This window comes from Uloborus diversus, chromosome 6 (genome assembly GCF_026930045.1).
Source record: "Uloborus diversus isolate 005 chromosome 6, Udiv.v.3.1, whole genome shotgun sequence".
Lineage (NCBI taxonomy): Eukaryota > Metazoa > Arthropoda > Arachnida > Araneae > Uloboridae > Uloborus > Uloborus diversus.
This window is the reverse complement of record NC_072736.1, coordinates 35,832,838-35,854,273: the sequence shown is the minus strand read 5'-3', so window position 1 is coordinate 35,854,273 and position 21,436 is coordinate 35,832,838. Positions and strand designations below refer to the sequence as shown.

The following is a 21,436-nucleotide window of genomic DNA, read 5'->3' as shown; positions in this document are numbered from 1 at the left end:
GATTCTGCGCAATCTGGAATAAGGAACATACTAACACGCACAAATAGTCATTTATATGTATACATTGAAACCTGTGTATAACGATACTGTCTATATTGATAACCTGTCTATTACGATATTTTTTTAGGTCCCAACAGTATCGTTGTAGAAGACAGGTTTTACTGTAATATATATATATATATATATATATATATATATATATATATATATATATATATATATATATATATATATATAAATTGAATTGACAACATTAATTCAAAAAAAATTTCGCTCCCACCCCTCCCTTTTTTCCGCAAAATAAAATACTACCTTAAAATTAAATACTACGTTCATTCCTCTTCAAAAGATTTTTGTAATCTAATTGATGACATAACTTAAACTTACCTAATAATAATAATTCTAGTTTTTGTAATTTATTTTTCAAAAATAAAGTAATACTATTGCTTTGCCTTCTATTTATTATACCACTGAGATTACAGAACATGCAAAATCATTGGAAGGGTGTGCCTGGATAGCAAAATAAATTATGGGGTGAGATATTTCCCCATCCCCGTACCGTACGGGAGGGGGTGTGTGACTACGCCCTGGCGCCCGAGGCCCCCTCTCGTAACGTGGGCGGATCCCGTAAACAACTCTAATCTTCATTTAGCTGCGAGTAAGGAGTACTCCTTTTTGCCGAGTCGGGTTCATTCGACATATTTGTTTGAATCTTGAGCGTTTTCTAATTTTGAGCATTAATATTGGAGTTACTGATCGAAGTTTCTGTACTTCGGGTGCAGAATGGATTCAAAGGTTATTGGCATAGCCAGAAAGAAAATTTCAGAGAGGGATATGGTTAAATTTTAGAAAGTGATTAATTAGAGGCTAGCTAAGTTTAGTCCTTTTTTACAGTGAAAAAACAAAACAAAAATTTCTGAATGTCGGAATGGATTATACCCCCCCCCCCCCTCTCCCCTCCTTGGATACGCCACTGCGTTGCAATTCGTTTTTGGGGCCAGGACAGTCCCAAGTGTTGACGACGCCCGGGGCGAGTATTTTCTGGCACCCCCTTCTTCCCTCCTACACACAGAAGGGTGGACGTATAATGGAAAAATACCCAACATTTTTACATTAATTTCGATTATACTTGAACATGTAATCTTTTGAAATATTTCTAGATGATGTCATCCTAATAGATAGGAATTAAATCGAGTGTGTTAGCTTTTCAAAACTGTTTTTAAAAGCAGAATGATACGCGAGGGGTAAGCAGGGAAATCGCCCGGTGCGATTTCCCTGCTTACCCCTCTCTTCGGACGACCCTGTTTGGGGGGCTCCTGTTATGTATCACAGAACTGTGTGAACATTCATCATTACAACTTACGATCTTAATGGTTATTTTGTTATTTTAGTTGATCTGGTTAATTTGGCATTAACCAAATCTTAATCTTTATGGGATCAAAGCTATTTCCCCATGAAAACATATGTTCTGAAGACTATACCGATTTTGCACTCCTTTTGTTAGAAATAAGACCCTGCGATAGACGATAGAAGGGGTATTTACTAGAACGTAGCTCAAACCCCAATATGGATCCAAAATGGCAGTCGATATCTAGGTGTGGTAAAGTTAGAGGGGGTCTTCTTCTCGGAGACGGAGGCATGTTCCAGTTCACCCTTTGGCTAAAAATTCACCGGATATCACGTCCAGTATTCAAAACTGCGCCATAGGGGGAAGTGAGTGTTCATGTTGAAGCTGCGACTCCACCTTGAAAGGCGTGGGCTTATTTACCTATTTTGCTTCCCCGTGCTGTTTCACTTTTGCTTTTCTCCCCATCGTGATGAAGATGGAGCGATTCGAAACGAATAAAATTCTTCAGTGTGAAAGCCACGTAGGAGTTAGCCAATTCATAAGACCTCATGTCATAAAATTGAATGGAGTTTGTGTTTGATTGTACGATGCTGAGATGTCAAATGCAGACTTCTACAAATAATCTGTAAACAAGAAGCGCTTGATTTACCATTTAGCCCAGTTTAGGGGCCTCCAAAAATTACAAACCATACGAGGCAGTGAGCAGGGGCTTGCACGGGAAGGGGGGGGGGGAGGGAGACCCGTTGAATTTCTGACTGGCCCCAAAATTTCTGTGCACGCATCTGGCAGTGAGAAGCAAAGGGATGTTAGTGGACATTTTCAAGTTTTGAGTGAAACGCGTTTAAAGATAAGGTCCCAGGTAAGCTTTCATTGAATATTTTTTCCAAACCATACTGTTTTACAGCACCTACTTGGGCTACTAGTACTATCTTTTGCCCCAAGACAGAGGAGAGATTCACCTACTAGAGATGAGACGGGCTCAGCCCGGGCCCGAGAACCCGAACCCGACTCTTGCTCTAGAACTTGAAATAGGTTTCGGGCTCGGGCTCATGGCAGCATTTTCAATCTCCATACAAATACTTTTTCTATTGAAAATCTACTCTTTTTTAAAATTTTACTTTGCTCTAGTCAGTGTAAAAATGCATGAAACTTAAACGATGGGATAAAATATTTCAATTTTAATTTTAGAATTTCTTTTTGGACAATAAAATTATACTATTACTTTTTTTCAAAAAAAAAAAAGCATATTTGAATTAATATTTGCCTCACAAGAAAATTAAAAAGAAAAAGACAAAAAATTAATTAACAGTTATTTATAACATGTTTGTTTGCGATTACTATTACAAGACTTACGTCTTGCATACTAATTCATCTGAAATAGAGCATTTTGAGAAAAGTTTTAATAAAATGGTCTTTATTAATAAACAGATTTATATAAAAAAAAATGTTTTAAACCAATCGCTGTTAAAATATAAGAACCCATATTTGGTTGACTTAAAATAAAACAACAGCTGAGAAACCATGTCGGACGCTAGTGGGTTCGGTTTTGAGAGTTTTTGACTCGGGCTCGGGCGGGCTCGGTTTTCAAATTTTCGGGCTCGGGGTTCCAAAAATGAGCCCGAACTCATCTCTATCACCTACCATGTGTACTGATTATCTCCAAATTTTTAATTTTGCCACATGCATTCCTTTGCTTCTCACTGCCTCATAGAAAGTTTTATTAGAAAATAAAGGCTTTAAGATGTTCGTTATGGTGTTTATAAATATGTGTGATACATAAAGTGGTGCCCTAGAGGCGAGAGGGAGGCTAAAAACTTCGATTCTCGACTCCGACTCTTTTCCCTCAAAATTAGTCCGGCTCCGACTCCGCAATCCTGCATTTTTAGCTAATTGCTAAAAATGGACTTGCGAAAGGTTAACTTATACTGTCGGCCCCGATTAATCAAATATTGTCGGTTCTAAGTAATATTATTCCATTAAGCGGGGTATTTAATTAAGTAAGAAATTTTTTTTACCTTTCTAAAATAACAACATTTGTCTTAAAACGTAATAGTAATAAATCAATAGCTGGGTGATTCTCCAAAATTCTAACAATATTATGTCCCAGTAGCCTAACACAAAAATTGTTTTACTCAGAAAGTGTTTTCAATTTTTTAATAGTTAGAAATGACTTATCTGATGTTATTCTACTCTTATTAAAACAATAACTCATTTAGATTTTTCTACAAAAAATTTTTAAATAATCAAAAAGTCACACTTTTGGCTTGTCCCCATCCGTTTATAAAATGGACTTAAATTATTAAAAAAATTTATGTCAACATTCCACAAATTCAATTTGTAGTACAAAATTAAGCATACTTAAAGGTGAAAAATATCATTCTTTAAATTAATTAAATTATTTAAATCATCAACGTACATCGTTTTAAACTTTATCCCCAGGTTTCATGTCATTCTCCTGTCCTAGGAATGAGTTCAATTATTATAGATTTGATTTGCTGTGCTAAAACACTGTTCATTATCACCATTTTGTTAGATTTCTTTAGTATTAAGTTCATATGATTCAGTTCATTGAGTTGAGTATTAAGTTCATACGATTTGTCTGCTGTTCTTACTAAAATTTTGAAGTTCCAAAATGGGTATGAAACATTTTTGCTGTCTTTCTCCTCGACAAAATTTTTATGTTAAATAAAAGAAAAATAATAATTCTACTCATATAGTATGTAGTTGAATTAAGAGGTTAGAATCGAAAAATAATATTAATTACCTTAATTATGGTTTTCGCAACAGGCAAATTGTATGGAAAGTGTCATATTCCTGTCAAAAAAAGTGTCATACTCCTGTCCTAAAAAAAATCTCTCCTAGCATAATTTCTCAAGCACTAGTTATGCATCCCGTAGAATAAAAATATTTATTTCCAATACATTAGTTGGAAAATAAGATTCGCAACTCTAGAGCTCGAATACGCTACCTTGCGGTGATTAATAATACTAAAGAGAAAGGTAAACATTCCATTCCACGTGTTTTCTTTGGGGTGAATTACAGGCTTTAGACAGTTTGTGGTATATTGTAATTTCGGAAGAATAGAAAAAAAAGCTTCTCACAAACACGATGAAAAATTACTGTCATTCACTAAGCGTCAAAGCAAGTTAAAAGTTACGGCGTGCGTTTGTTTTACCTTTTTCATCCGCCATTAGGCAGTGGCTGTAGCGCCCCCTATAGATTATTGGAGTTGCGAATTGTTTGAAAAAAAGAAAGTCAAGTTTGGCAAACCATAAATAAAAAATATATCAGTGGAATAATTCTATTTATATAAATTTTTTTTTATTGTTGTTCAATCGTTCCAAAAGAGATTTATTGGTTAGACATTTGTTTATATAAATGTTGTTCGAATAGGTAGTGAAGTTGCTATAAATTTCGTAGTTGTTTTATTAAAAGTAAAATATGTTATTAATATTGCTGATTCACTTTTTGTTTTATGTTAGTATTTCCTGAACTATAAAGCAATTCGCAGGTAATGATGGTTACTCTTCTTTTTGTAAAAAGAAGCGAAGAAGAGAATATAGCGATCGATTTTTTTTGTTTCGTTGAAATGAGTGTCCGTTATTTGAAGTGTAAGCTATTCAGAGAGAATAATATGGAAAATTCCATGTGGGACTTGTACTCGAAGAAATTGGGGGTATCTGTTAAGGGAGGTTTTACATAAATTTTGTTTTGTCATTTAATAACCATACTTTTTGATTTAGGCTTCAGTTATTTCTTTATTACTGTCACATTTTAGATAACTCATGAAGAAATTCATTTTGTAACTCTCTTGGTACTGCTTGTCAGTCTCGTGCTGTATGAAAATTTGAAATTCGATAGAACGGTGGAAATGTTTCGATGTAATATGAATGTTGTTTTTCTCGCCGGTTGTTGGCGAAAATTATTACTTTATATTTTAACGTCAACAATTATTCTTACTTAATTTATTTCTAATTTATTCAAAACTTTTCTCAGCAAAAATATTTGCGAAAGCTGATCAATATTATTCGATTATCCGCGGAAATTATTCGATTAAGCGGAAATCTTTAACATTGCGTCTATGGGGAAATATTCGGTTCCGCGAGGCGGGGTATTCGTTTATCCGTTACCCGATTAAGCGGGGCTGACAGTATTTAGAAACGCTTCGTAAAAACCGAAGAAAATGGGATGGAAGAAAGATAGGACAAACACTTTCAGAACTTTTTTTAAAGAAAAAAAGAAAAAGAGGTTCTTTTGACGAAACTGTTGAGGCTTTTTTTTTTTTTTTAAATCTTTGCCTCCCTACACGATCACCGTTTTCTGTCGGATTCTCACCCTTCAAATGATCGACAGAGCGTTGATTTGTGACTATCAGTTCATCTCACGCTCAGATAGTCGCGCCGGCTTCTTGTTTATGCCCGAGTTATTTAATTTATACTATTTTTGTCCGCATCTTGACTCTGTTAAATGTGTTGTGAGTGTTGTTAGTTGAATCAAAGCTCTGTTTGATTGCGCTTGTGGATCTGAAACTCTTAGCTTATTGGGTTGTTTGCTACGTGACCCTAATATCAAGATGGGTCGTTATTGCTTTTTGAAAATAAAACTACAGTTAAAAAAAAATCAGGTAACGTTTCTATGGGGCAGCGGCGTTTCTTGAAATTTCCAAAATCGTCTCCGTGTTCGGAATCCTCCTTCTGTAATTTTCGAAAACGTTTCTGAATGGGTCGGAAATTTTCTTCGGAAATTTTAAAAAACATTGCGGAGTATTTTGGAAATCGTTTTCTTCTCTTTCGGCCTGTTTTGCTTGTGCGCACCCAGCCACGCAACTTCCGTTTGGTTTCCGAGACAAAACCCAATATTTTATAAAAGAAACCTAGATATAGTGTAAAGAGCTTTAAAACGGAGTTTTCTGGAGTTTTCGAAAAAGTATCTCTTTATTTCAAAAAGGTTTCAGAAACTTTTTACAATGTAAAACAGAAGTTATATTAACAAACACAATGAAGCACAAATTAGCAATTGGTTGCGGACACGTGTTAAGAGGTTTCCAAGAACCTACTTTTCGATGCAATTTCCAATAGAAAATTTGTTGCAAATTTGTTTAGGTGCGGTTTCTTTTGCAATAGCAAATTTGTGCTCATAGTTTTTTTTTTTTTTTTTTTTTTGAGAAATCTATTGTTTAACAGTTTTTTTTTTGGATGGAAATTATGCGATAAATTTCTTCTCCAGATTTATTTATGTTTTGTTATTTCCCATTTTTTTTACTATTCATACTATCTCTTGATCCATCTCGTTGCTTTTCTAAGATAACTTAACATCCCTAAGGCCAAAGCTCACACATTTTGCATGGAAAAGGGGTTTCCTTAACCCCCGAAACACGTGTCTGCAACGAATTGCTAATTTGTGCTTCATGAACGTTGTATTTCGTACTTGTTGCACTAATTTATTTTATACAATTCCGTAGTTGAATGTTGTGAAAGAGCCGAAATGTTAAACGTCAAGACCATTTCCTCACTCACACATAACGTTCTCCAACTCTCTTTTCTGTTATGGGTCATTCTCCAGAAAACGTAACTTTTAAACGCAAATATTTTTCAATTTCGAAACCTTTTGTTTTCTTTTTTTTATTCTTGCATGAAAGTGCTACCTACTAAAAGTAACCTTAAACAATGGCCCAGCTAAGTTCCAATTATTTTACTCATAAATAAAAAAAATTAAAAATGCCTTGTTCAGGGGAAAAAAAAAAGAAAAAACTTTTAATATTTAAAAATCGAGGGCAATTGAATTTCAAAGTAGTAATTTTGTTGCTTGTGCAAACAGTCAACTATTTTAATGATTAGTGGGAATGTAATATTAAGCTCTCTTAATTCAAGTACGGCTTGATTAGTAGTTTCAAATGTATGTTAAAAAATAGCATTTAGTAACTTCGAAGCAATTTATAATTTGGTAGAATGCCTATTATTGATGTATTTCCCCTCCATCATTTATTTTCACCGCAGAAATAATGACATTGATAAAATCTGTCACGGAGGTGAGATTCACGGAGGTGAGAATTATCCATTAATATAGGCCTAATGGATTTTTTTTTTCAGGGGAAAAAAAATTCTTCGTTGCTACAATCTGCACTTGTTAAGCATATGAAAACATGTTCACTTCTTTTCTTACATTAATTTACATCCCTGAAATTCAAGTTCACGGAGGTGAGAAGTCAGAATAACCACACTAAGTTTTTAAAGCAAAATATATCTTCTTGTTTTTCGTTAAAAATCTCACAATTACAACTATGACTGAAAATAAACAAGGGGGCTCTCTTGTATCATGGAAAATGAAATTTGATGCCATTACTGCCAGGTGTTAATGAGGAATGGTATTTTGTGTTTAGGTAACGGAGGTGAGAATTTATTGTGTGACATGACTCATTGTCCTACTAAAACGAACTAAAACACAATATTAAAAAAATAAACGCAATTAAACAATTAGTATTTGAGACACTTGTGAAAGGAATAATAAATAAATAAGTACATACTTTTAATTAAACAAGTTATTAAGCAACTTAAACAGTCACACAAGGTGTGTGACATGCCACGGAGGTGAGAATTCACATGCGTTGTGAACCAAAAAGATACTAAAATAAAAATTATTATTAAAAAAAATGTTAGCAGGTTTAAATACACTGTTAAAACTACAGGATGCATTCGGCACCTTTCAGGGGAGAAACGCTTGTTCACCAGCGGCACCCAATACGGAGCCGAAATCGCACCTCTAAATAGGGTGAAAAACAGGCACCTTTTAAAAACTAGACAGCCGGAGTGAAAAAAAGGAACCTTCGGAGAGAGAAATGGCACCCTTACTATAGATCCTCCTCCCCGTGTGCGTTTTTGAATAAAGTTGTGTTTTTTTTTTCTTTTTTTTAAGTTTTGTTTTGATTTATGTTAGTCTACGTTTTGGACATTTTCACATTGAACTCGGTATTGGGAATGATTAAAACATGTAATTAAAGCATTTGATCATATTTCAGAGCTTTCAACATAGTTAAGAAGTGCTCATAGCTTTAATTCATCTGATCGTGCTCTAACTCAGTGTTTCTCAACCTCTTTTGACCCACGGGAGCGGTAAAAGCAAATGAAAAACTTTGCGGACCGGTGAAATCTTTATCGTTTTCTTAAAAATTCATAAAATAAATAATATGAATAATAACTCTGGGGCCGTTAAAAAACATGTGAAAAAATTCAGGGTTCTGATGTTTTTTTTTTAACAAAAAGTAATGTTAAAAATTAATAAAACAATAAATATCTACCCCTCCACTTGGTATCAAAGATCTGTCACAAATACGTTATAATTTAAAAACGAGTAATTATTTAAAACATGTGAGAAATTATACATTTACTAAAACATGACGTTTTCCGAAAATGAAGCATAGCTGTACTTGTGGATTATTTACATGATGAGCCAAAAATATTCATGGATATTACAATTACGGAAGAACAAAATCGTTTCATAAACGTTAATCAAGAGTAACAAAATAAAATGCACATAAAGTTTTTCAACCAGTTAAATAAAAAACCAAAAGGAATTTCTAACGCTATCGAGCACCAACCGCTAACAGGAAATGATTCTAACACTTGAATGAGAAAGCAAAAAAAAAAAAAAAAAAAAAGAGCTAGACTGAGAGAGATTTTTTTTCTCGCTAGCTTTCTGTTATAATTACGAAGCACAAGAAACATTTTTATTAAGGTTCTTTTGGTGATTAATAAAAGCTGCTTATCGAGTATTCAAGAAAGTAATGACAGACATTTTTAGTAGCGTTTTGAATGATGGAAATTTCACGATAGTAACGGTAAACGGGAACTAGAAGGCTAACGGTTACTGAAAAGCAATAAATGCACTTTTAAACACTTAACTATGTTTGAAAGCCCTAAAAGCTACAAAGTGATCAAAAGCTGTACTTACTTGTAATTTCGGATAATTATTCCTAGAAAAGTTGTGTTTTAATCCAATAGTGTAGTTCATTCAATGTGAGAGACACACAAACGCAATCATTATTTGTCCGCCATATTGAGGTGGTTGAATGTATGTCTAAGGCAAAAAGCGCATGCGCAATGAGTCTTTCTGCGATTGCATGCTGTTTTGGCTCCTCTGCTCTATTTTCTGGCCTCTATTTTCTGGAAGGCATTGCTCCTTCAGGCACTATGCTTTCACCTTAGAGGGAATATTTTCACTCGTCTGGAACCCCTGGTTATAACTGTGTAGATATATCTATATTTTTGATGAAATTAAAAACCATTGTCAAATGAAATTGTTCCTTAAAATCTTTTCTGCAAAAGGCGTGTGACAGAAAAGTTACACTTTTTGAAGAATGACCCTTATTTTCTGTGGAGGTCTCTCTCTGTCCTCTCTTCCTAGGGCCCGATTAACCTGTGAAATTAGGGGAAGCTCGGCCTCATTTTGGGGCCCCCCACTTTTTGGTTGGGAAAACTTTTCTAAACATTATATTCTAATCACATTGATACAACACTGACTAATGCTAAGTGGCCCAACAGGATTCAGATTTAAGTTTATTCAACCTTACCGACTGACAGAAATTTTGCTTATTACATATGTTGCGAGTTCTCTGCAAATTTGGGTAGTAACATGTTGAATCATATTTGACTCTTGACAAAAGAAATTAAATGTCATAAAAGTACATCGTAACAGAGTTGAATGAAATTCCACATTTGAAAATCTAGCTTGTAGTTACATTTGATCAAATGTGTCCTCACTTTCAATAACTTCTTTCAAACGTTTTTGTTAAGCAAGTTCAAATGTTTGCAATCTATTTACAAACTCAGTTAAAAGCTGAAACTGGAATTGTTAAGCAATTTTAGTGATATTTGGACCCCCTAAACATTCTGAGGGGAAGCTCAAGCTTCCGGAGCCTTTTGGGTGATTAGGCCCCCCCCCCCCTCTCGATGGAATCGTCAAAAATATTATGCAAGGTCTTTGCATCCATAATAAAGCCATCACCAGCGTGCCCCGTGTTTGATCAGGTGCACGCCCGCATGCTTACCATTTATTGTACTCCTAAAACATAATAGCCACCTACATAAACAACCCCCCAATTGTCAGTAGAACCACATGTTGCCTGTTTGAGTGTGGGGTACACCTCCCTTCTTGATCCTACTTTATGGTTTGCAATCTAGATGCTGATCCTAAAATTTTATTCCAGGCTGTTATTTAAAATCCGAAGAACTATTGTCGAAGATATACGTATGGTCATAAAAGTTGTCATGAGGGAAAGTACAGTGGACTTAGACTATGAAAGTGAAACGTTGTGTTTTTTTCTTCTTGTGGATGTAGCAGGTGGTTCTTGGAGGATAAAGAAGAAGTAGATTTATTTGCTATTGCCCAGTTGAAAGTTTCTGTGATATGAATAAGAATAAACATTTGGGGACTGTGGTTGTACCGTTAGTATATTTCTTCTTGAGTTTGAGTGCAGTTCTTGCTTGATGTGAGTTGAAAAGAAGTTGGATGTTTTTCTGACATAAACTTTGCAGCTGTTACAGTTCTCATATTAACCCTTCTTAACTGATGAGGGGGATTTTTTTTTTTTTTTTTTTTTTTTTTTTGTGACGTAAGTGGTGAGGTGGGGTGTATGTAGCGCTATCATTATATTTCTTATGTAGTCCACAAGACTTCTCAAATTATAGTAAGGAAATTTCCAATGGTTTTAGTATTATCAATTTACGTAACTACAGCCGAACTCGAATTCGTTTATGTGACGAGCGACGATCCCTGACATAGCGAGAATCCGGATTTAACGAGGCATCCTAAATTCTTAGTTGGTACAATGTTAAATTTGTGGGAGCATAACTTGCTTTTAGCGAGGAAACATTCCTTAAAGTGAGCAATATTTTTTATTTATATACCATAATCTTTAGAGCTATTAATATTTTGACTGGAATTATCTATATGTTTAAGAGCATAATTAAAATAATTTTAAAGAGTTTGAAAGCAGTAACGTTTTTTACATTTATTAATTATTCACTTCATACTCACTTATATAAAGGGTCATTCTTGATACCTTTTAAAAGTAGAAAACTGATACATATAACCTTGCCAACAGAATGCATCAATGGGTCACGTAGTTTCATTTGAAATCAAATACAGCAGAACTCCGAACCTCTGATTATCCGATTCGCTTTCAGAATTTGAGCAAGAAACTTAGGAGATTGTACTTGTTGCGATTCTCAAATTAACGATTCTGTCGACGCACGCTATTATCCTCCCCCGCCATGTTAGTCAAACAGTTTTCTTTGACCGAGATGCTCACGACCAAACGGCACGACCTTGAGGGTCACGGATTTTGACAAAACTCCAGCTATAGGTCCATTCCCACTAGGTATGAGCGCAGGTAAAGTGGTTTGACTGCATAGGCTCTGGTTTGGCTGCAATGAAGGCCCAAAGTTGCTAGTTTGGCCCTAAAAATGCAATGGTGTTTCCATTGGAATTTCAGACTTCGACACTACGTTCAATCTCCCAACACCTTTGGCATCTTTTGTTAGTAAATTGAGTATAATTGAGTACACGTATTTATTTATGGGTACTATCTAAGTTATTTGAAAAGTCGAAACGATCTTTTATTTTTTTATTTTTTGTGTGTGTGCTATGTGCAATAAATCAGAGCTTTTTCACCTCTCCCATTTTTGCTTATCAATGTGGGGTATCTTTGATAGCAGACGATAAATATCCAGTTAAAGTAAATGTTTTTATTAGCAAACGATAAATACACACAATTAATATAAAACGAAAATAATTAGTTTCATTTGCAAACGATAAATATCTTGTAACTATGTTATTTTGGCATTCAAGTTATTGAAATTAAAAGTAGTAACCAATTTAAATTTGAGAAACGCTTATTAAAAAATAGTATCCAACATAATTAATTCGAAGGTAAGCATGCAAATGGCTCATACTGCAGTACAGTAGCAGAAAAATGGACAAAAATGGTGATTTTAAAGGAAACTCCGTTGCATCCTGTGTCCAAATTATCAACTTCTGACCCCCGTTGCAGCCAAACTAGGGCCTATGCAGTCAAACTGCTTTATCTACGCTCATACCTAGCGGGAATTGACCTATATCTAGAATTTTGTTCAAATCCGTGACCCTCAAGGTCGTGCCGTTTGGTAGTCAGCAAGCAAGGACTTTCATTTACAGTACGGAATTTACATAGTACATACTGTCCAGCACTTGTTAGTACGTTTAGCATAAAAAGACTTACCTTTTTTTTTTTTTGATTAATTAAAAGTTAGTTTTCTTTGAAATTAGTTTCTTCTCTCTCTCATTTTCAACATACATGCGGTAAACCATTGGATCAGACCTCTTTTTCGAAAAAATCTCATTATCCAACTTTTTGATTATCCAAGTAGGATCCGGTCAAGCCCGACGAGAAGCCATGTCAGCCTAGTCGGAAACTAGAGGCCCTTGCCATGGGGGGGGGGGGGGGAGGCGACACTAACGCAAAAAAAAAAGAAAGAAGAGAAAGCGTCAAGATTAAGAAAAATTTACTCTGTGGCACTTAAAATAGAGTTAATTGTTTTCTAGTAAGCAGTTTAAATTTTTTCTCCCCCCTCCCCCTTTATTTATTTTTCTCTTTTATCTCCCCCCTTTCTTTTTCTTCTCCCCCCTCTTTTTTTTGGAGGCGGGAAGGGCCCTGTGACATAACTGACAAGGTACCCGTCTTGGCTCTCAGTGGCCCTGGATCCGTCCCAATTGATTTGGATTTTTGAAGTTCTACCGCATACCAAAAAATATGAAATAGTGTGAATTTGACTCACATGATTCAAATTTACCAGATGACTGTGAGGCAAAATCTTACTTTTAATTTTTGAATTATGAAAAATTAAATAGAAACATTGAAACTTAAAATGATGATTTTTTTTCCCCCAGGTAAGATGTATGCAGTGTTGGGTCGTCGTCATGGGAAAATCTTACACGCCGACATGCAGGAAGGTTCGCAGACTTTCCACGTAACTGCTGAATTGCCTGTTACAGAGAGCTTCGACTTCGCCAACGAAATCCGCAAACAAACCAGCGGCATGGCTATGCCTCAACTCGTCTTCAGCCACTGGGAGGTAATTAATTGATTATCATTGAACAAAGAGTGTGACTCTGGTAATTTGATGCTTGATCTTGAATGAGCTGGTTTATGTTTGGTTTGAAAGATGAGAGAGAAGTTTTTAGATTGCGTTTATATTCATTATCGGTGACGCAAACCTACTTTCTTCACCCCTATTTTACCAAATAGAAACCGTTGAAGCCTCTGCGAATTGGAAATCAATTTCATTTTTAAGTACAAAACATTTTTTCATAATATATTTAATTATAATATTATATATAATATATCAATTTATATTTTAGTCTACATCCTGTAAAAGTTTTTTTTTTTTCAAAGTAAATAAATAAATTTGACCAGAGGGTCCTCGAACCTAAATTTATCGGTTGGGAAAATTCTGAATTAACGGAATAAAACTTCGAATTTTTGCCGAATAATTAAAGGAAAAAAAATCGCAAACGTATATGCGTAAGTACCTACATCTAATAACAAGAGACATTAGGCATCATCAAAAAAAAAGAAAGAAAGCTTAAAAGACTAATTACAATACAGCAATACTGTCTCCAAATTTACAGAATAAGATGAAAAAAAATTGAAGTCACAGTGACCGACCTCTCATCATGGCGTTCCTGCATTTGACCTTTGTCTGAATTTCTGAAATTTATTTTAGGAAAGAAAAACAAAAACGAAAAAAGTTTCAAACATCGAAATGCTATGATTCGTGTTTTAAAGTAGTATTCATTCTTCAAGAAATACTGTACATTTGGAAAATTACCAACTCAAGCGTACATTTAAGTGATTCATTACTTTTACCGAAACATCGGTGATCTACCTCTAGACAACAGCTAGCAACATGCTTAAAAAATGCGAAATATTTCGTAGAATGCTAATGATCACTGCACTCCAGTACGTATCTAAATCCGCATGCGGTCAACACATTTGCTATGTGTTTTCGTGATGCGCAGGTAATTTAGATAATTGGAAAGATCGGATGTTTTCGTGACTGGTAAATTACCACAGAAACAGAATGCATTGAATATTTGGCTGACCACAAAAAAATAATGGTTATTCCGTGGCTTGAACATAGTAGCTAAGAATTAATGCTAGAGATGGGGTCGAATATAGAATGTCGAAATTTTTTGTTTCGATTTGTAGAGAAGAATCTTTATGCGAGTTATCGAATCTTTCTTTACAGCTAAGCGTTTTTATCAAAATTAACTTCGGTTCAGTTTTGAACTTTATCCGAATTTGGGCACATAGCTAGTGAATTTCACCAGGAAAGGCAAAATCAACAAGAATGGCAGTAAAAAAATCTTTTAATGTGAGTCAATTTTCAGAAGGACATTGGTCATATTTATTAGAATACCAATTCATCATAGATATTAGATGTTCAATTGTATCAGGAAAGATATGAAGAATGACCGCAAGAAATCATCATTCATTGGTCATATTTATTAGATGACCAATTCATCATAGATATTAGATGTCCAATTTCATCAGGAAAGGTACGAAGAATGACCGCAAGAAATCATCATTCATTGGTCATACTTATTAGTTGGCCAATTCATCATCGATATTAGATGTCCAATTTCATCCGGAAAGATATGAATAATAATCGCAAGAAATCATTCAATTTGAAGTCAATTTACAAAAGGGTAGTGCTGCAGTTGAGAAAGGACACACGGAGATGCCCTCCCCGAAATATGTTTTTTTTTTAGCTGTAAAAATAATGTAAATTGGCTTCGAACCTCGTTTTCTTTTCGTGAATCTTCCCCAAACGCCACGGTGAGTTCCCCCAAACATGTTTCTCCAACTACATCTCTGCAAGACAGCATAGGTAATTTGTATTACATCACCAAATCGTCATTGATATTAACTGTCCAACTTCATCAAGAAATCATTGTTCATTGGTTATGTTATGTTTTATAGATGACCAACTCATCATTGATATTAAATGTCCAACTTCATCAGGAAAGGTATGAAAGACAACCGCAAGAAATCATTTAATGTAGGTCAGTTTACAAGAGGGCTTTAGTCATATTTATTAGATGCATTGTATAATTTGGACATTTCAATTAAATGATGTCTGCAGTGTTCTTGACCATGTCAAAAATTAAGGTTATCTCCTTGGGGGCTAAAAATTTATTACGAAACCTGTGACATCATAAAATGTGTCGTTAGATTGTTACTCCGTGTCTCAAAACAGGATGTTCTGTAACTTACAAGGAGCATCTCAGCTACAACTTCCCATTGTTTCCTGGTCCATTTTCTCTCATATTTTTTTTTCTCTTGACTTTGTGGGGGAAAGGGAAGAATTCATTAATGGAAACTTAAGAAGGAAATTTTATCGCCTCTCGTGCTGCTTCTGTGGCATAGTGAAACTGAGCTCACGCTGATCCTACTTCCTGCAGCCGTTAATTGAGTTGTTATTCCTTGCTGCACAAATGTCTTTTTTTTTTAATTTTAGGACATTTCTGATTTTTTTACTTCTGTGTAAATAAATAGTGCGTGGGAGATTGACAAGGATGAGATTCGAGATCACGACCGCGATAGGACCTGATTTCCTGCCTTTTTATCTCAGTACACAGAATTAAACTAATTGGAATTAATTGCTATTGAATATTAAACCCCGACTTTTGGTAGTGTACGACGGGTCACTAAAAGTGAGACGCAGATCCAGAGAGAGGTCATGAGTGTGGAGAATGAGAAGAGATAAAATGGATGGAGTGAAGATTTAAGCAAAGCATTTGATTTTAAGCAAAGTATTTGAAGATCTAAGAAAGATTTTAAAACAAAGCATTGGAAGAAATCTGGTTTCTTTCGCTTGTTTCACACAAGACGTGCCAACCATTCGTCGTTGTTGAGTCACGTGACTTGGAGTCTTTGGGTAAGCTTTTACTTACAGGGCCTGATTGCTGAATAGACCAACTAGGCCGTGGCCTAAAGCCCCCACTTTTTAGGAACCCCCCTCAAGTGGCTAATTTTTTTTTAACCAATAGCTAAAACTGTTTTCGCCAATGGCTAAAATTGTAAGAGTTGACTACACAGGGGCCTCAAAAAAGCATATGGCCTAGAGCCCCCTGATATCTTCGGGCCCTGTTTGCTAAGCCAATGACTGGCCTTACTTTCTCCATTTACTAATTCCCGCTCTAAGGTCATGAGGGTCATGACAAAAAGCTAACCTAAAGCTTCGTTTTTGGAGCTTATGGGGGGGGGGGGTTCGAAAAATTCGTCCCAGTGTCCCTTATTATTCCCAGAAAATGACACTTATGACCTCCCTTCCAGAAGAGTGACACGCTCCAAAACCAGAAGCTGGATCCTAGCGTGCTGAAAGTGTTGATAGTGCCAGTGGCGGCTTTACCCATCTCACAATGACGCCGTTTCCGAAATTTTAAAAGTTTTTTTTTTTTTGAAATAGCTTGCTTAAAAACATAGGATCTGACCATTTTTTAAATAATTTGACAAAGCTTACTATTTTTTAAAAATTGTTTAAATCGGTGCGTAGACTCAATTTTATTTTTTAAGCTTCTGCGCATGACATCATAAATGATGAACTGCCATTCACTGTTGCCATTAGCGCAGAGCGCAATATTTAATTCACTTCTTTACTCATATGCAGTGGCAACGATGTGGTTGATAGCAAGCGTAGAGCGCAATATTTAATTCGCTTCTGAATTATCATAACCGGGAAAAGCGTAAACAGCATGCGTAAACATTCAACGTGCCAGTGGAATGCGCCAAAGTACATCATTTGTGACGTCATAGAGACCACACCTTGTTTGAAAAATCGGATATTTAAAAAAAAGTATTAAAACGTAACTGTTGTGAAAATGAAAGTATTTTCTGGGTCCATGTTATTTTATTCATTTATGTTTTTTGCTCATTCTATCAAATTCAGTGACTAAAAGTAGTACTTTTGACTGAAGGAAACAACCCCATTGCGAAGACCCCTGCAACCATAAGAAGTTACAAATATGCACATGATAAATGTTTTACATGGTTCCGTGACAGATAATGGCCCCAAATATGCACTATGACGGGTCCCAAAACTTGGAAATCCGCCACTGAATGATGCTGAAGGAAAAAAAAGAAAAATGCGTTATCAACCGTTTCTGAGACTTTCTTTATTTTATTTGTCAATGTACGCGTAATTAACGTTAACTTAATTAACGCTTATAACGTTATGCGTACAGTAACAGTCACATAGTACTGAACATAAGCACCGACATTCCATGTTGTTTGTGGAAGACACGGATACAAAGATGATTTCAGACGAGGATATGAAGCAATATTTGAAATTTGGCTTTACTGTTGCTTTTAATTTGATTACAGGACCGTCCGAAGAGCTGACGACGCACGGGGAGAAAGTTTCCTGACCCCCCCCCCCCCCCCACCCACCCCACCCCTCCCTATACAGAAAAATCAAGTTAGTTATGACATCAGTGCATCAATATGCGTCACGCGCGAACGTGTCATACTTGCATGTTTTAAATATTAATGAACAACAAAACTGAACAATGAAAATTAAAGCTGAATTAGTTACTCATATTGATCAAATTAAGAATACGAATAAATAATTTGTTGATTATAAATTATAAAACCGTTTCAAAACTTTGGACCAGACCCCCCCCCCCCCTTTCTTATCAGATCAAAATTTTTATTTATTAGTTTTTTTTTTCTAATGTGCCCAACACCTATTTGTGCCAACACCTTTCAATGTGCCCTAAAACTTTCTTCTGGTTACCTACCTGCACACAGGGGCAGAATTCCAAGAAATTTGGTGGGAACTAGACAATGGAGAAGGGGGCTTTTGTTTAGTTCTATACCTTTATATTCTTAGAATTTCTATCTGCTTCAATGCTACAAAGGAAAAAATGACTATTTTGGAGACTGGGAAAAAGGAATATTTCTGTGGACTAGGAAAAAATAAAGAATTTCTGTCTGACCACGGATTGTATGCAAAGACAAACATCCGTTTTACAGCCGGAAATGGACGAATCTATTATTTTTTACCGATGTCAACTTTTGCACAAGCAGAGTCTCGTTCAAATGAGCGGAATAAGCGCATCAAATTTTTACCTTTCCCCCTTATTCACATAGATTCGTCTTATCTGGACGTTTGAAAATTCCTTGCAATCCGTGGTTGGACAGTATTGCAATTATTATTATTATAGATTCGTCTTATCTGGACGTTTGAAAATTCCATGCAATCCGTGGTTGGACAGTATTGCAATTATTATTATTATAGATTCGTCTTATCTGGACGTTTGAAAATTCCATGCAATTCGTGGTTGGACAGTATTGCAATTATTATTATTATTATTTTGTGTGTTAATGACTGTGCGTCTATGATACACGAAATGAGGGGCGCCTTGCGGTGCCCTCTCATTTTGTGGCGCCCGCGGCGATTGCCCCCTCCCTTCGGATGGCCCTGTTTGACTATCTCTAATAAAGTTTTAATTTCGAATGCCTGGGGCAGGCAGAAAATTATATCTATGATATGATCACAGCTTCATCTTTATGTTTTGGTTTAATTTTCAGTCCTGGACTGAGGGAGGGGGAGCGGAAATTTCCCTGGGGGTGTCAAATACACCGTATTTCTCTTTTTTTCGTCGATATTAGGAATATGTTGGGTCTAAATGACTTACTCCTTAATTTGAACGGTGCAAAACAATCTCCTAAAAAATGAACGACGATATTATTTTATAGTTCTCTCTCTCTCTTTCTCATTTTATTTCTTAATTTATTTATTTATCTTTTGATATCACTTTAATTTTTTACATATTAAAGTTTTTTTTTTGTTTTATTTTCACCTGTAACCGTAAGAGATATGATATTTCAATTCAGAATATATGCACTGTTTCGCGTAAGTTTGTATTTTGTTCTTTATTTTCAAAGCTTTCAAATTTTGTTAGAGGACGATATTCGTTTTTTTTTTCGTTTCTTTTTTTTAAGATCAATTTTGGGTATCTTCTGACGTCACATCAACTTTATTTTTTTTTAATTTATTTTTTTTGAAGTTGTACCAAGCTAAAATCTAACTGCCGCTTTTGGAATGGGAAACAATATCTTACCACTCGGTGACCGGAATATCTTACCAAATAAATTATAATTGCTTTATGCGTCGAAACCGAAATAAAATATTTTTTAATTTAATTTTTTGGCATATTTTCTTTTTGTAAGCAAATCTTAGTTGTTTTTCTTTAAAAAAAATAATTAATGATTGAGTGAAACATTTACAGTGAACATGAGAGAACACCTGCAACTTTTTTGAATGAACGAGTCCAATGAGAGGGTGAAAAAAATGAGATATCCTCTGATGAACGGATTATTAAAAAGAACGACATTGTCCATCTGTAGTCGATTTTAAAACTTGAAGAAATATGGGTAAGGGGTAAGGGCTGCAGTTTCAAGATTAGCTCCGGCTCGGAAAAATCGTAGTTCCATCACTGTTTATTTTTAAAATGGGTTTTCATGCATTGATGCATTGTGTCGAATAAATGGTATTTTTTTTTCGACACAATGCTTCAAAAGCCCCCAAACCCCAACACACACACACCATTTTCTTTGTATTTCTTCAAATAATAGAATATTCGAACAAATTTCAGAAAAAAATATAAGAAAAAAAATCACTGGAAGAAAAAGATGGTGACAAACGATCCTGTCGAAGTGAAGATGGCAGCGTGGGCGTTGTATAGATGCAAGGGGAGCGCCCTCTGGGGGGGGGGGGGCAAGCGTGTACTGGGCGAGCCCGGGCGCGTGCAAGGCGCGCGCGAAATGTGCCACTCCTCGGAATCGTTCGAAGACACCCACGCGCGCGCATTCCATTCCCTTCTTTCAGCCGGGGAGGGGTGATATATGACCGTCCTTGAGAACAGCCTCACGCCACAAGACGAGCCCACAAATCTTCTCTTGAACCTCGGGAGCGTTATCCCGGATTCCTGCGTACACTTCCTTTGCAAGGGTCAGAGGAGGGGGCGAGGGGAGTGACACTTCGTTATCATTTTTCAAATTTGTCGAAACTCACTATAAAAGAGCTATTTTTTTTCTGAAAAAGAGAAGGCAGTGTATTAAAATGCTGTTTTTACGAACTGCAAAAACGTCTACATGGAGTAAATCCATCACACAAGCAAAAAAAAAAAAAAAAAAAAAAAAAAAAAAAAAAAAAAAAAAAAAACTGAAGCGATGCTTTACAATTTCACAAGGTCAAGAAAATTCTTTCGTAATGTTCTTCACAAGGGTCAGGAGAGAAGGAGAGTCATTTGTTACCATTTTTCAAAAGTGTTGAAAATTCAGAATTAAAGAATTGATATTTTTCTGAATTAACAAAGCAGTTTATTAAAATGCAATTTTCCCAATGACTGTGGAGTCAGAGTCGGACCGATTTTAAGGTGAAGGCATGACAGTCGAAGGCTTTTAAATTCCGAAACTCGCAGTCGGTCACTTTCCCTCCATTTCGGAACTGTTTATACGCAGGTGTGCCCACCTAGGGGTAGTGGGGATTATGGCACAGACTGCACCATTGAAATTTTTCTCATTTTTAGGTGGACTCTCGCTTTTGGGCGGGGGGGGGGGGGTGCGCCTTTGCTCTTGGGCGGGATGGGCACCCCTGTTATTCGGCAGGTTTGCCCCCCTAGAACAAGGGCGCGCTCCCCTAATAGTCGCAAAGAGCCCCCTTCCCCAAAAAGCGAAAATACCCCTCAAAACAACCCCCTAAAAATTTCAATTGCGCAGTCTACGCCATGACCCCCCCCCCCTAGGTGGGCACCCCTATATGCGGACTATTATAAGTATCAGTGTTGATGTAGTTAGGGGGTGCAAGCCAGGGTCCTTGCTTCGGGTGACAATTTCGGAGGGCGGCAAATTCAACTTATTTCTGTGGGGTTTTTTCCGTTGAAACTCGATATAAAAAAACTTGATGGAAGATGGGTGTGGGTGGCGGTTTCAAGATTTGACCCGGCTCATAAAAATCGAAGATCCGGCTCTGAAAAATACATATG

At 35.9% G+C, this 21,436-nt stretch overlaps 1 protein-coding gene across 1 annotated transcript in view; it reads left to right on the top strand.

Annotated features, from left to right (window-relative positions):
* The window catches only part of LOC129224339 (elongation factor-like GTPase 1), a 328,060-nt gene that overhangs the window by 295,978 nt on the left and 10,646 nt on the right, over positions 1–21,436 (top strand). Inside the window, exon 21 of the mRNA XM_054858780.1 lies at positions 13,271–13,455. Within this exon, the coding sequence (XP_054714755.1) occupies positions 13,271–13,455 (185 nt within the window). The remainder of the gene's footprint in view (positions 1–13,270; positions 13,456–21,436) is intronic.